At 37.9% G+C, this 12019-nt stretch overlaps 1 protein-coding gene across 3 annotated transcripts in view; it reads left to right on the top strand.

Annotated features, from left to right (window-relative positions):
• KIF13B (kinesin family member 13B) overlaps window positions 1-12019 on the top strand; it is a 200266-nt gene that overhangs the window by 51405 nt on the left and 136842 nt on the right. For all 3 annotated transcript variants that reach the window (XM_028494229.2, XM_028494228.2, XM_028494227.2), the window contains exon 3: window positions 11596-11608. In XM_028494229.2, the coding sequence (XP_028350030.1) occupies window positions 11596-11608 (13 nt within the window). The remainder of the gene's footprint in view (window positions 1-11595; window positions 11609-12019) is intronic.

The raw sequence follows: 12019 nt of genomic DNA, 5'->3' as shown, positions 1-12019 counted from the left end.
ACTGACCAAATTAATTAACCTCTCTGTGCTATTCTTTCCCTATTACTCTGTAAAATAAAGAGTGTAGGACCTACCAGTAGGGCTTGTTGTGAAGCTTAGAACTAAAGTGTACTAGGTAATTGACACACAGTAACAAAAGATAGCTTCTTTTGTAATAAAGATATGAAAAAATACAGACTTAGACTTGTGGAGTGCTTTAAAAATAATTTCAGCAGTTTTATACAAGCAGGTTTCTTAGGCAAGTCTCTTTTACACGACTGGGAAGTGGTAATACTTGTTAATATTTCGGTATACTGTTTGGTTATTGCAGGCACACTCATGTATGAAGGTGAGTGTACGAAGCTAATTTGCAAGTATACCTCCTGTACGCAGTATTTCTTACCTATATGTTGTATGCAGATTGTTTTTTAAATTTAAGAGTGCATATCTTCATTTACTTTTTTATTTCCAAGAGTCTAAATTTTCATTCAAAGCTTCCAGTGCTTTTTTCTTTGTCCTTCAAACTAATGCATTAAAAGATTGCCGCTGCTTTCTTCACAACGTTTTAGTTTAGTTGAAGAATACCCTAAGTTCTGAAGCCATACTGCTTCTTAAGAGTTAGTTGGTTGTAGCTTGGGACATGAAATAACCAAAGGATGCAGGTGCCTTTTTTTTTCTTCTCTAAGCCATTTCCCGTGTCAAGTGTCATCCCCTCCCCCACTCCATGCTGCACAAAACTTGATGTATTTTGCTTGTTTGTTAGGTAGGCTCGACAAGTCTTTTCTACCTGCGTCCCCCTTCCCCACGTACCACTTGGTCTACTTGGGGATTAGAGCATATTTCCTTGAGGTTTGTTTGCCTATTCCAGAAACCAGACTTTTTGAAAGAGAGTAAGACAGAAACAGAAGCATGAAAAATTAATACAGAGAAGGGTGAGCCACTACACAGAGTTTACTTTAGCAGCTTGCTCCTGGAAGGAAAGCTCAGTATTGATGATCTCACAAGACCTACATGTTTTTGATTGTGTCCCTTCAGCAGAATATTACTTCTGTCTTGGTTTGAATCCTCAGTCCAATATTTAATCATCGACTTGAGCACGTTGCTTAATCTTCTGAGCCTCAGTTTCCTCACTTGTAAAATGAGGATGATAACAGGATCTATCCTTTAGGGTTGTTGTGAGGATTCAAGACAATAATACATGGAATGCATAGTGTGGACCTGGTAAGAGCACAAATATGTATGGAGTCTAGATTTGAACCCACATCTGCCTAGTTCCCAAGCCACGTTCTTTCCCTACCACGTGGGATATTGCGTGGTGTGAAGTAGATTATGTAGGTGGTAGCCTGGTTTCTGAAGTAGCAGAGAGGTTTGATGAGGTTAAGTGACCACCGGGATCACAAAGCTAAAGCAAGGCAGAAGGGAAACTGAATGAAGGGTTTCTAACTGCTAGTGTAGAGTAGTTTTCCCTACGGCATCATGCCATGAAGACAACGTCTTCAGTATCTAATGATTTGTTATCTTATTAACTATATTGCAAGCTTCTTGGAGATTTCAACTGTTAAGTCCATGGTGCCATCTGATTATAGACCTGAAATAGTTAGAAACTCAAGACGTAATGCAGTAAGAATGACTTTGCATAATGACTCAGGTGTATGTGTTGGATCATCCAGTGTGGACATTGGTAATGAAATAAAATTTACTAAAATAAAATCTAACGTACTGAGCTTGGTCCTAAAAAGATTAACCTGAATTTCAAATGGGTAGTTTTGCACATACAGATCATAAAACAAGTAGGAAATGGAAGTTAAATTTATGCTGACCGTAAGACCCCAAAGTTTTACTCTTAGGTGTCCAAGGGAGATAGAAATGAATGTCTACACAAAAACCATGAAGAAAATCAGAAGTGGTAAAAGAGGTAAAAGCAATGAATGAAGTAATAGTTAGAAATGATACAGAGAAATAAATATGAATGAAAATAAGGAAAAAGTGTGGATTTGACCAGGAGTTTGTCAATCCTTATAATACTTTAAAAATAGGGATAGAAACTAGATTGTGAGAATTTTTCTGTTCTTTAAAATGAAATATAAGCACATTTTAAAAGGTCCTCAACCTCATTGGTCATTATGGAGATGCAAGTTAAAATCTCAGCGAGATGCCACTTCACATCCACTTGAATGGCTATATGTGTAAGGCAGACAGTGCTAAGTGACGGTGAAGGTATGGAGCACCTGTGACTCTCACATGTTGATGGTGGACATGTAACCCGGTACACACATTTAGGAAAACAGTTTGATTGTTTCCTATAAAGGTAGATATGCACTAACCCTGTGACCCAACAGTTCTTCTCTTAGGTATCTATACTTGCATAGATATATAGAAATAAAAATAAATGTCTACATAAAGACTGGTTCTTGAATGTTCATAGCAGCACTATTCATAATAGCCCCAAACCGGAAACAATCTAAATGCCTATCAACTACTGAGTGGATAAACAAAGTACTATTCGCCCGGAATAAAAAGGAACGGAGAACTGATAACATGCTACAGCACGGATGAACCTCAAAACATGCCTCAGTGAAAGACACCAGATGCAAAAGACCACATATTGTATGATTCCATTTATAGGGAATGTCCACAAAAGAAGATGGACAGAAAGCAGATCAGTGGTTGTTTGCGGCTGGGGGAAGGGCCTGGGATTGAGTGCAGTCAGGCTCGAGGGAACTCTTTGGAGGGACGGAGATGTTCTCAAACTAGACTGCATGGGGGACGGGGAGGTGCACAGTTCTACACATTTCTTAAAAGTCTTTGAATTGTTCACTTAAAATGGATGATTTTATGGTATATAAATTATATGTCAATTAAATTGTTAAAACTACATAAACAGATATTTAGAATATATTAGATTATTTATATCTTTAAAACTATTGATTTTTTAAAGACATCAGAATTGGTAACTTTTAAGAAAATGCCAAGGTTTAACTGAACTCAGTCCTCTGTGATTTATTTAGTACTCAACTCCTCTTCCAGTCTTCCTTCAGCAGCCAACTGGTGGTCAATTTTTCCTTCAGTTAACCAATTGGCTAGTTAGTTCCACACAAGTATAAAGAAACCGGGGTGACTGTGCAGATGCTTGTAGTTTAAGGAATCCTTTCTGTCTAATACAGGGATTTCTGGTTTTGCTGTTCCAGGCATATTTGGTTCCTCAAAATATCTATTTCTACTGCTTTTTTCTTAGGCTGTAGAATGTTACCACTTCCTGCTAGTGGCCTCAACTTAATCCTTAATCCTTTTCCTCTTTTCATGTCTTCACTCTTCTTCTTTCCACAAATGACCAAGGCTTTTGTTAGTTTATTTTACTTTCTCTGTTATTCCTTTTCCTATTAAAATAAACATTTACAAACATGGAAATGATGGAAGCATGGTTGATTTTGGGTGACATAAAGCCTTTCTTTTGGGAAATGTTATGAGGTAAACAAACACAATTCCTGCTTACAAAAAAAAAAAAAGAAGAAAAAGGCTGCCATAATTGTATGGTGAAGAATAGGTGTCTTTTTTCCTTTCAAATTTCAGGTTTTACTTTTAGTAGAAAAATGGTAGAATATTTGGGTCTGTGACATATAGCAGTTAAATCCAAGTTAGTTTTTGGGAGAAGAGATTAATATTAATAGTGTAATTAAAATTGATTAAAAATACAATTTCAAATTTGATTTGGAAGCTTACAGTGAAAATATTCTGTTCATCTTGTGACACTTATTTTTGTAAATTTTCTAAGTAATTTCCAAATATCTTATTTCTAATTGCTTTATTCTCTGACATTTAGCATTCTTTTATTATTTTTTTATTTCTTTTTAAGAAAAATCAATTTATTTATTTATTTATTTATGGCTGCGTTTGGGTCTTTGTTGCTGCGCATGGGCTTTCTCTAACTGCAGTGAGCGGGGGCTACTCTTCATTGCGGTGCATGGGCTTTTAATTGCGGTGGCTTCTCTTGTTGCGGAGCATGGGCTCTAGGCGTACGGGGTTCAGTAGTTGTGGTTCACAGTATCAGTAGTTGTGGCTCACGGGCTCTAGAGCGCAGGCTCAGTAGTTGTGGCACACGGGCTTAGTTGCTCCGCGGCATGTGGGATCTTCCCAGACCAGGCATCAAACTGGTGTCCCCTGCATTGGCAGGCGGATTCTTAACCACTGCACCACCAGGGAAGCCCTATTTTTTATTTTTTAAAATATTTATTTATTTATGTAAGTATGTATGTATGTTGCACCGGGTCTCAGTTGTGGCATGCGGACTCTTAGTTGCAGCATGTGGACTCTTAGTTGCGGCATGTGGACTTCTTCTTAGCTGTGGCATGCATGCGGGATCTAGTTCCCTGACCAGGGATCGAACCCGGGCCCCCTGCATTGGGAGCATGGAGTCTTACCCACTGGACCACCAAGGAAGTCCCAGCATTATTTTAATATTTAATGATCTTTTTAGCACTTCCCTCCAAGGGTGCCGTAGATTATAAAGTTTCTTTTAATGAAGAACAGGAGTGTTGTGATTCATTAGTGATGCTCGCCATAGCTTGAAATGGGGAAGTGATTGTCTGAGTGCCTTGTGTTTGCCCCCAGCAGCTTGAATGTGGGCTTTGGATCAGGCACACACCAGTTTGAATCTTAATTCCACCTCCACTAGCTGTGTTAATTTCAGAATGCTAAGTAACTCAAGTGTAAAATGAGGCTATCTCATAGGGTTATTACTGTGATGAATATAAAGTACTTAATGTAGTGCTTGGTGCTCAGTTATTATTCCATGAAAATAACTCTATGCTAAGCTTGTATCTCCAGGATTCCAAGTTAGAATAGTCCAAATCTGAGTATTTCAATAATCTATCCTAATCTCTGTGCATGCCTTGAAGTTATTTTAACATGTAATTTTTAAAATGAATGTGTATTACTCTGTTAACATATCATATGAAATATATTTTATTTAAAAAAACCACACAAATGAATCAATATTGATTTAATTCTTTGGTCAGATTTAAACTTCCTTGTAGTGAAAGTGGACAGTGAATTAAAACTTACTCTGCTTGTGTGTTTGACAGATGATTCGCAAATGATTGATTGAGTTAATAGTGTATTCTTTGAGTGATGCTATCTCAGTATATGGTAACTTGAAACTATGGAATTTATGAAACATCTTTCTAACGTTTTCTGATTGTGAAATATGCCAGTTGCGGTTCAGTGGCTGTATTCTTTGGATGTCCCTCTCTTCTCAACCAATTGTAGTTTGTGTGGGTGGAAGATTTTAATAGGAGAAAATTGTCTTTTGTCTTGATTTAAAGAAGTTTCTCCAAGGATATATATATCAGAGGTAGTGACCTGAAAGTTCTTACTGTTTTTTAGGCCCCCTTCCCCCCATCTTCTGGGATACTCAGCACCACTCATTTCTGACCCTTTCTGGCATTCTGTGGATGCATTTTCTGTCTTCATGTAATACATTTCATTTATAATTATCTCCTAGTTTCATTGAAGATTCCATTTGTATTTGTTTCTTGTTTGCTTTATTGTTTTGGAGATGATTTTAGAGAGCAGAGTTGGTGGTAGAAATGTTTTTATTCTATCAGGAATACTGTGATTGAGAATAACATAAATGACTTAATTTAGATTGGATGTTTAAGAAAGATACATGTAGAGAAATAATACCTAAGCTGAGAAACTACAAATGAGTAGGAGTTAGCTTCAAGATTTCAAGGCAGAAAGAAAATCATGAGTGAGAGCCCCGAGACTAGAAAACTGTGTACACTGGGCCAATTAGAAAAGGCCAGTGAGTGAAAGGAAGATGGTCCAAGATGTGGTTGAGATAGAGGGAGGGGCCAGGTCACCTAGAGAGCTTAAACAGCATTAGCTGAATCAGAAAGCCTTGTGTTGGATACTGATAAATGCCAGAAGACACACTCTGTCCTTCAGAAGCTTGTAGTCTAGTGAGGAGATGACCCATTTATATTAAAAAGTTTATATAATGTGAGAATGATGGGTGACACATGAGCAGTAGAGAGTTTTGACTTATAGGAATGGGGGAAGGAGAACTCACTTTTGGTTGGGGTTCTTATGGAAGGCTTCTTGAGGGAGATAGAATTTGATCTGAGCTTTTCCCACATGAGGAGGGCTTGAACAAACAGAGTTGTTGGAGGGATGGCATCATCTGAGTGTCGGCATGTGGAATGCAGGAAGGACAGTAGCTCACTGGAGAGGAGGACTCTTCTAGGGCTGTGATGTGGGAGGTAATGCTCGAACTGTAGCTTGGGTTACCTCTGATGTTCCAGTGGTCTGCACGTGTCCCTGATAGAAATATTGAATATAACTTGTTGAATGCTTACTGTTTGCTTTCTCCTTGTAAACAAAGAGCTGTACAAGTAATCCATTGTAACTTCTCATTCCTTCTACAACATCCTCATCAAGTGCATTCCTGTTCTCTCTTCAGATAATTCCACTAATGGCGAGCTGGCTGTTTAATACAGTGCTAACTATTCTTATATTAAAGAGCTATCCCTTTTCTTTTAACTTTCTTTAGTAGACCCTACCAAAGATGGCATCATGTCTTGTTTTAGTCTTCCCTGGTCCAGGCTACATATTTCTAGTTCTTTGATTTATTCTATCAGTGGTATCATTTTTAAACCCCTCTACATCTGGAATGCTGTTCTCCAAGATAGTCTACTTTATCAGTGATGCTTTTAAAATTTATTCTTCAGAATTGAATGTAATATTCTAAATGCTGAGGAAACAGTGACCAGGGCTTTTAGTGACATTTGTACTTCTTAAAGTTAGCTAGATCAGCAAAGATTGATGAACTTCCTTTGTGAGTCTAGTCAGTGTCTAAATTTTTACTCAGGTCAGCTTTATTCCTTATGTGAAAAAGCACATCGGGGGAGGGATGACAAAGAAAAAATAATGATCATCACGCAGATTGTTGTTTGGTTGCTGGTACTGCCAGCTTAAGTCCGAAAAGGAAACAATACCTTTACATAGTATGGCCGTATTAGAATAAACTCTCTGTGATGTTAACACATCTGTTATAGAACGGGTTGGAGTGGGATCTTGTTAAAACAGAGATTCCAGATATTTCCAGTTGTGAAAGTTTCAGAAACTTCAATCTTTAAAGTTAAAAGAGGTGATGATATGTGGATATAACGTTTGATTTTGGTAGTTGACAGAGGTAATTGATTTATAACTCATAGTTATGATATAGCTTTGTTTTACACGTATACAGTACTTTGTGGTTTATTCATGGACTCAATATCAATTTTATTTTTGTCATGGTCAGAAGTATTGATTAAAAATTCCCAAAGGTCATTAACTTATATTAAATAATCACTACATTTCTTCATATTGTGGCATTCTAAAGATTAGGACTACAATTTGACTTAATTTTATAGTGTAATTTATTATTGAAAAGAGAAGTGAGCACAAGCCCCTAAACCAGGTGAGTAAAAAGGAGGAGGTGACTAGCTTATTCACAGAAACAGTTCTATCCAAAATATGTAATCAGGGAATTCCCTGGCGGTCCAGTGGTTAGGGACTCCACGCTTCCACCGCAGGGGGCCTGGTTTCGATCCCTGGTCGGGGAACTCAGATTCTGCAAGCCACGTGGCATGGCCTAAAATAAAATAAAATAAAACTACAAAATATGTAATCAAATCATTTGTTGTCTCCTGAAACATCATCTTCCTAAAAAGCACATCTACCCATCTTGATCCACCTGGGATCAAGATTAACATCTCAGTAACGAGACAATCACAATTTGGGGAACAGTAATTGTTGTGGGCAAGACTCGTCAATGGATGCTAAAATTCATGGGTGAAAGTATGATGAGAAAGGGTGATTACATGGTCTTAAAATATCACCACCACCCCCCCTCACCCCAAGAAAGGTACAGAGGGAAAACTAGTAATGTTACAGTGGAGAGACCTGGTAGATACAACTGTAACCAGTGACCAGAGTTACCATCATCAGCAGTGAGATTTGGACAACATCATGTACCTTCTGGTATTTTTTTAATTGACGTATAGTTGATTTACAATATTTCAGGTGTACAGCAAAGAGATTCTTTTCCATTATAGGCTGTTACAAGATATTGAGTATAGTTCTGTGTGCTATACAGTAGGACCTTGTTGTTTATCTATTTTTGTACATAGTAGTGTATATCCGTTAATCCCAAATTCCCAATTTATCCCTCCCCTCCCTTCCCTTTTGGTAACCATAGTTTGTTTTCTGTGTCTGTGAGTCTATTTTGTAAATACGTTCATTTGTGTCATTCTTTAAGATTCCACATGTAAGTGATATATGATATTTGTCTTTCTCTTTCTGAGTTCACTTAGAATGATAATCTCTCGGTCCATCCATGTTGCTGCAAATGGCATTATTTCATTCTTTTTTATGGCTGAGTAATATTCCATTGTATATCTGTGCCACGTCTTCTTCATCCATTCATCTGTCTATGGACATTTAGGTTGCTTCCATGTCTTGGCTATTTTTTTTTTTTTTTTTGGTACGCGGGCCTCTCACTGTTGTGGCCTCTCCCATTGCGGAGCACAGGCTCCGGACGCGCAGGCTCAGCGGCCATGGCTCACGGGCCTAGCTGCTCTGCGGCATGTGGGATCTTCCCGGACCAGGGCACGAACCCATGTCCCCTGCATCGGCAGGCGGACTCTCAACCACTGAGCCACCAGGGAAGCCCATTGGCTATTTTAAATAGTGCTGCTGTGAACATTGGTGTGTGTGTATCTTTCGAATTAGAGTTTTTGTCTTTTCTGGATATATGCCCAGGAGTGGGATTCCTAGATCATATGGTAAGTCTCATTTTTAGTTTTTTAAGGAACCTCCATACTGTTCTCCATAGTGATGTGCCTTCTGGTATTGATGTACTTAGAAGGGCCCAGCCTTGCTTCTGTGGTGCCTGTCAAAATGCATAACCTGAATTTAGTCATGGGGAAGCATTAGACAAACCCAGATTGAGGGACATTTTACAGAATAACTGCCCAGGACTCTCCAGGTGTCAGGGTCATGAGAGACAAACCATCCCCAATTGGAGGAGGCGTGACAACTGCAGTGTGTGATCCTGGACCTGAAAAAGGACATCACGGGGGCAGTTGGGAAGAAATTTGTGTAAGGTTGGCTCTAGATTATTTCATAAATCTTGTGTTGATGGTTAATTTCCTGGTTTTGATAATTGTAACTGTGGTTTTAATAAGATGTTATCATTTGGGGAGGCTGGGTGAAGGGTACACGGGAGTTCTTTGTACTGTTTTTGGAACTTTTTGTAAGTGTGGAAATTCAAAATGAACTTAAGTAACAACAACGACAGAAACTCAGAAATTCAGACTCTCATGCTTCTACTTTATGACATCTCTTTTGATTGGTCAAGGGGCTGGTTTTCTCTGCTTCTTAAATCTCCACTGTGATCTGGATAGCTGAGGTTTCTAAATAAGGGATTTTGGAATAGTGAGGCATTGCCGTATTGGATTGCAGCTACAAGTTGAAAGGTTTTGTTTAATTAATTAATTTACTTATTTATTTTTGTACAGAGCTGTAATTACATCTTTGGGTTTCCAGTGGCTCTGTAGGTTATTTGAGCATTACTGTTAGAGCCACCAGAATCCCTAGCTGGAAACTTAGCTCTGTAATTAATTTACTGGTTTGTTTCTGTTTTTATTATCATGTTCTACATTCAGGTTAGTCCCATGGATTCTTCTGCTGTGTATCATATATTGTTGAATTTCATATTTGTTGGTTGTCTTTTAGGAAGAGCTGATTTTTGTATAAAAATGTTTTACTTAAAATTAAAATAACATGCTAAACATCTTATTTTTCCTCTCAGAAAAGACAGTCTGGAGTTTTTATAAATATAATGAATAAGTAAACTTACACTGGCATAAGCACCAAGTGGTGTCCTTTTATTGGGTAATAATTAGAATGGAGGAAATTAATACATTGGGAAATGTTTCTGTTACCAGGAGCAGTTGTTAATGTATGACTCATAGATTCTTAAGTCTAGGAGAAACTTGATGAGACTGTTTTGACCAGTGTGGGAGAGGAAGAAAACATGGACTTGGGATTCGGAAGACCTACTTTTGCATCCCAGATTCATCACTGATTATTATTGTGTCTTGGACAGGTCATTTAACTCTTGAGCCTTAAGTTTTTCATCTGTAAAACTGTAATGATAATAGCACCTTTCAAAGTTATTGTGAAAGTTAAATGAAGTAGCATACAGTGTACCTGGCCTAATGTGGGCATTTCATATATGCTGGCCCTGTTCTTTCCTCCAGCGGGGCTCATAACTGTGCCTTCTGAAACTGATGAGATTCTGCTTTGCTTATAAATACCTACAAAAAGATGATAGCGTATGTTAGTCATCTCTACTGGTATTTCCCAGGTCTTTTTGTTTGGAAGTTTCCCCATATCTCCTATCTCAGAGAAATTATTTTCTTTTATGTGTTAGTCACATTGGCTGTTACGCCAAAATCTGTTAGACAGGTGTCACTCATTTGCTACTTTCCTTGGTGATTTACTCTTCTTATCTGAAATCATTTGATACAAATAAATATTAAATTTAGAAGAAAATTTTATAAGACAAAGGCACAAGATGTCCAGACATTTGAAGTATTTCCATAGTTTCCTTTCAAGTTTCAGGTTTCACTTGGCATTTTGATCCTCTGAGACGGGCCAGTTATTCCCATGGTTGTGTGAGTGAACATCATTGTTTTTATGAGTTAGTTATACATGGAAGTGTTTAGGGCTGAAGGGGCATGTCTGTAACTTACCTTCAGATGGTCAAGAGAAAATAATGTGTGTATGTGTGTGTGTATCTATACATAGAAGAGGGGAGAGAGGGAGGGGGTGAGAATGACATAGCAGCCGTGACAGTATTAACAATTGGTGAGTTTGGGTGAAGGGAGCTCTGTGTGCTTCTCTTACAGCTTCTAAGTTTAAAACTATCTCAAAATTATACTGGATTGAGTTATATTCCTGTACCCTGAGGAGATGTAAGCTAGTGGCATTTTCAGAGGGAGGGAGGTTGGAGGCACCTGGGTCAGCATAGAGGAATAATTAGTAAGTGAGTAACTGAGTAAGTGGTCACTCACTGGCAAAAAATTAGTTGTTCCTTTAACCTTTTTTTCTTAGAACAGAATTTTTTGGCAGAAGGTCCTATATAGATAGACCAGATAAAGCTGCTGCTTTATCAAAGCAGAAAAGACTGCTTGGAAGTAAAATCAGATGCCAAAAAGTAAAGGATTTTTAAAAAACATTTACAAGTTGTATACAAGGATAAGCAAAAGGTAGAAAGCAGAAATATTAGGACTTTAAAAATTATCTGGTGCTCAGATACTCTTTCTTCTACCTGAGAGATATGTTAGTTTTCTATAATTAGCACCCTATCCTACTAGCTAATAGATATTAATTTATCCTTTATTTCAAACTGCTATATGATTTCAAAGTTAATATTTTGTATTCTTAATAAAGATTTACATGATGTTTATTATTTTACCCTTCAAAAAGCATCTTCTAACTAAAAAAAAAAATTTTAAACCCTTTCTCTTTTCTTTCATGTCATTGATGACATCTCTTTTGGGAACTCAGAAGCCAGCCAAAGGTAAGAGATTTGGTTTATTATGTGATGATTGTAAAGGTCTTATGGGCATATTTTTGAAGCACTGGTAATTTCCTTCTCAAAAATAAAAATATTTTCTCTGGCATTTTTATACAAAATAAAAGTAATGCAAGCTGTCCTGTTCATAAATCCAAAGCCATTTATTGGTGTAAGAGGTTTATAGAAAAGCTGTATTTGTACTTTGACCAATTCTGTCCAGTCTCCTGGCAGCTACAACACAGATTCCTTTTGTGCCCTGCTGTTTGCCGTGGATTGGCTCAAAACTGCTCGTTCCATACTGTGGTCAGAACCATAGCAGGCAGACTCATCCATGTTGCTCCTGGGACAGCTGGGGACACATTCTCAGGCCAACGGAAACCTGCCCTGGCCCACAGCTTCCTCAAGGGAATATGC

The sequence above is a fragment of the Physeter macrocephalus genome, chromosome 9 (genome assembly GCF_002837175.3).
Source record: "Physeter macrocephalus isolate SW-GA chromosome 9, ASM283717v5, whole genome shotgun sequence".
Lineage (NCBI taxonomy): Eukaryota > Metazoa > Chordata > Mammalia > Artiodactyla > Physeteridae > Physeter > Physeter macrocephalus.
This window is presented reverse-complemented; position numbering and strand designations above follow the sequence as displayed.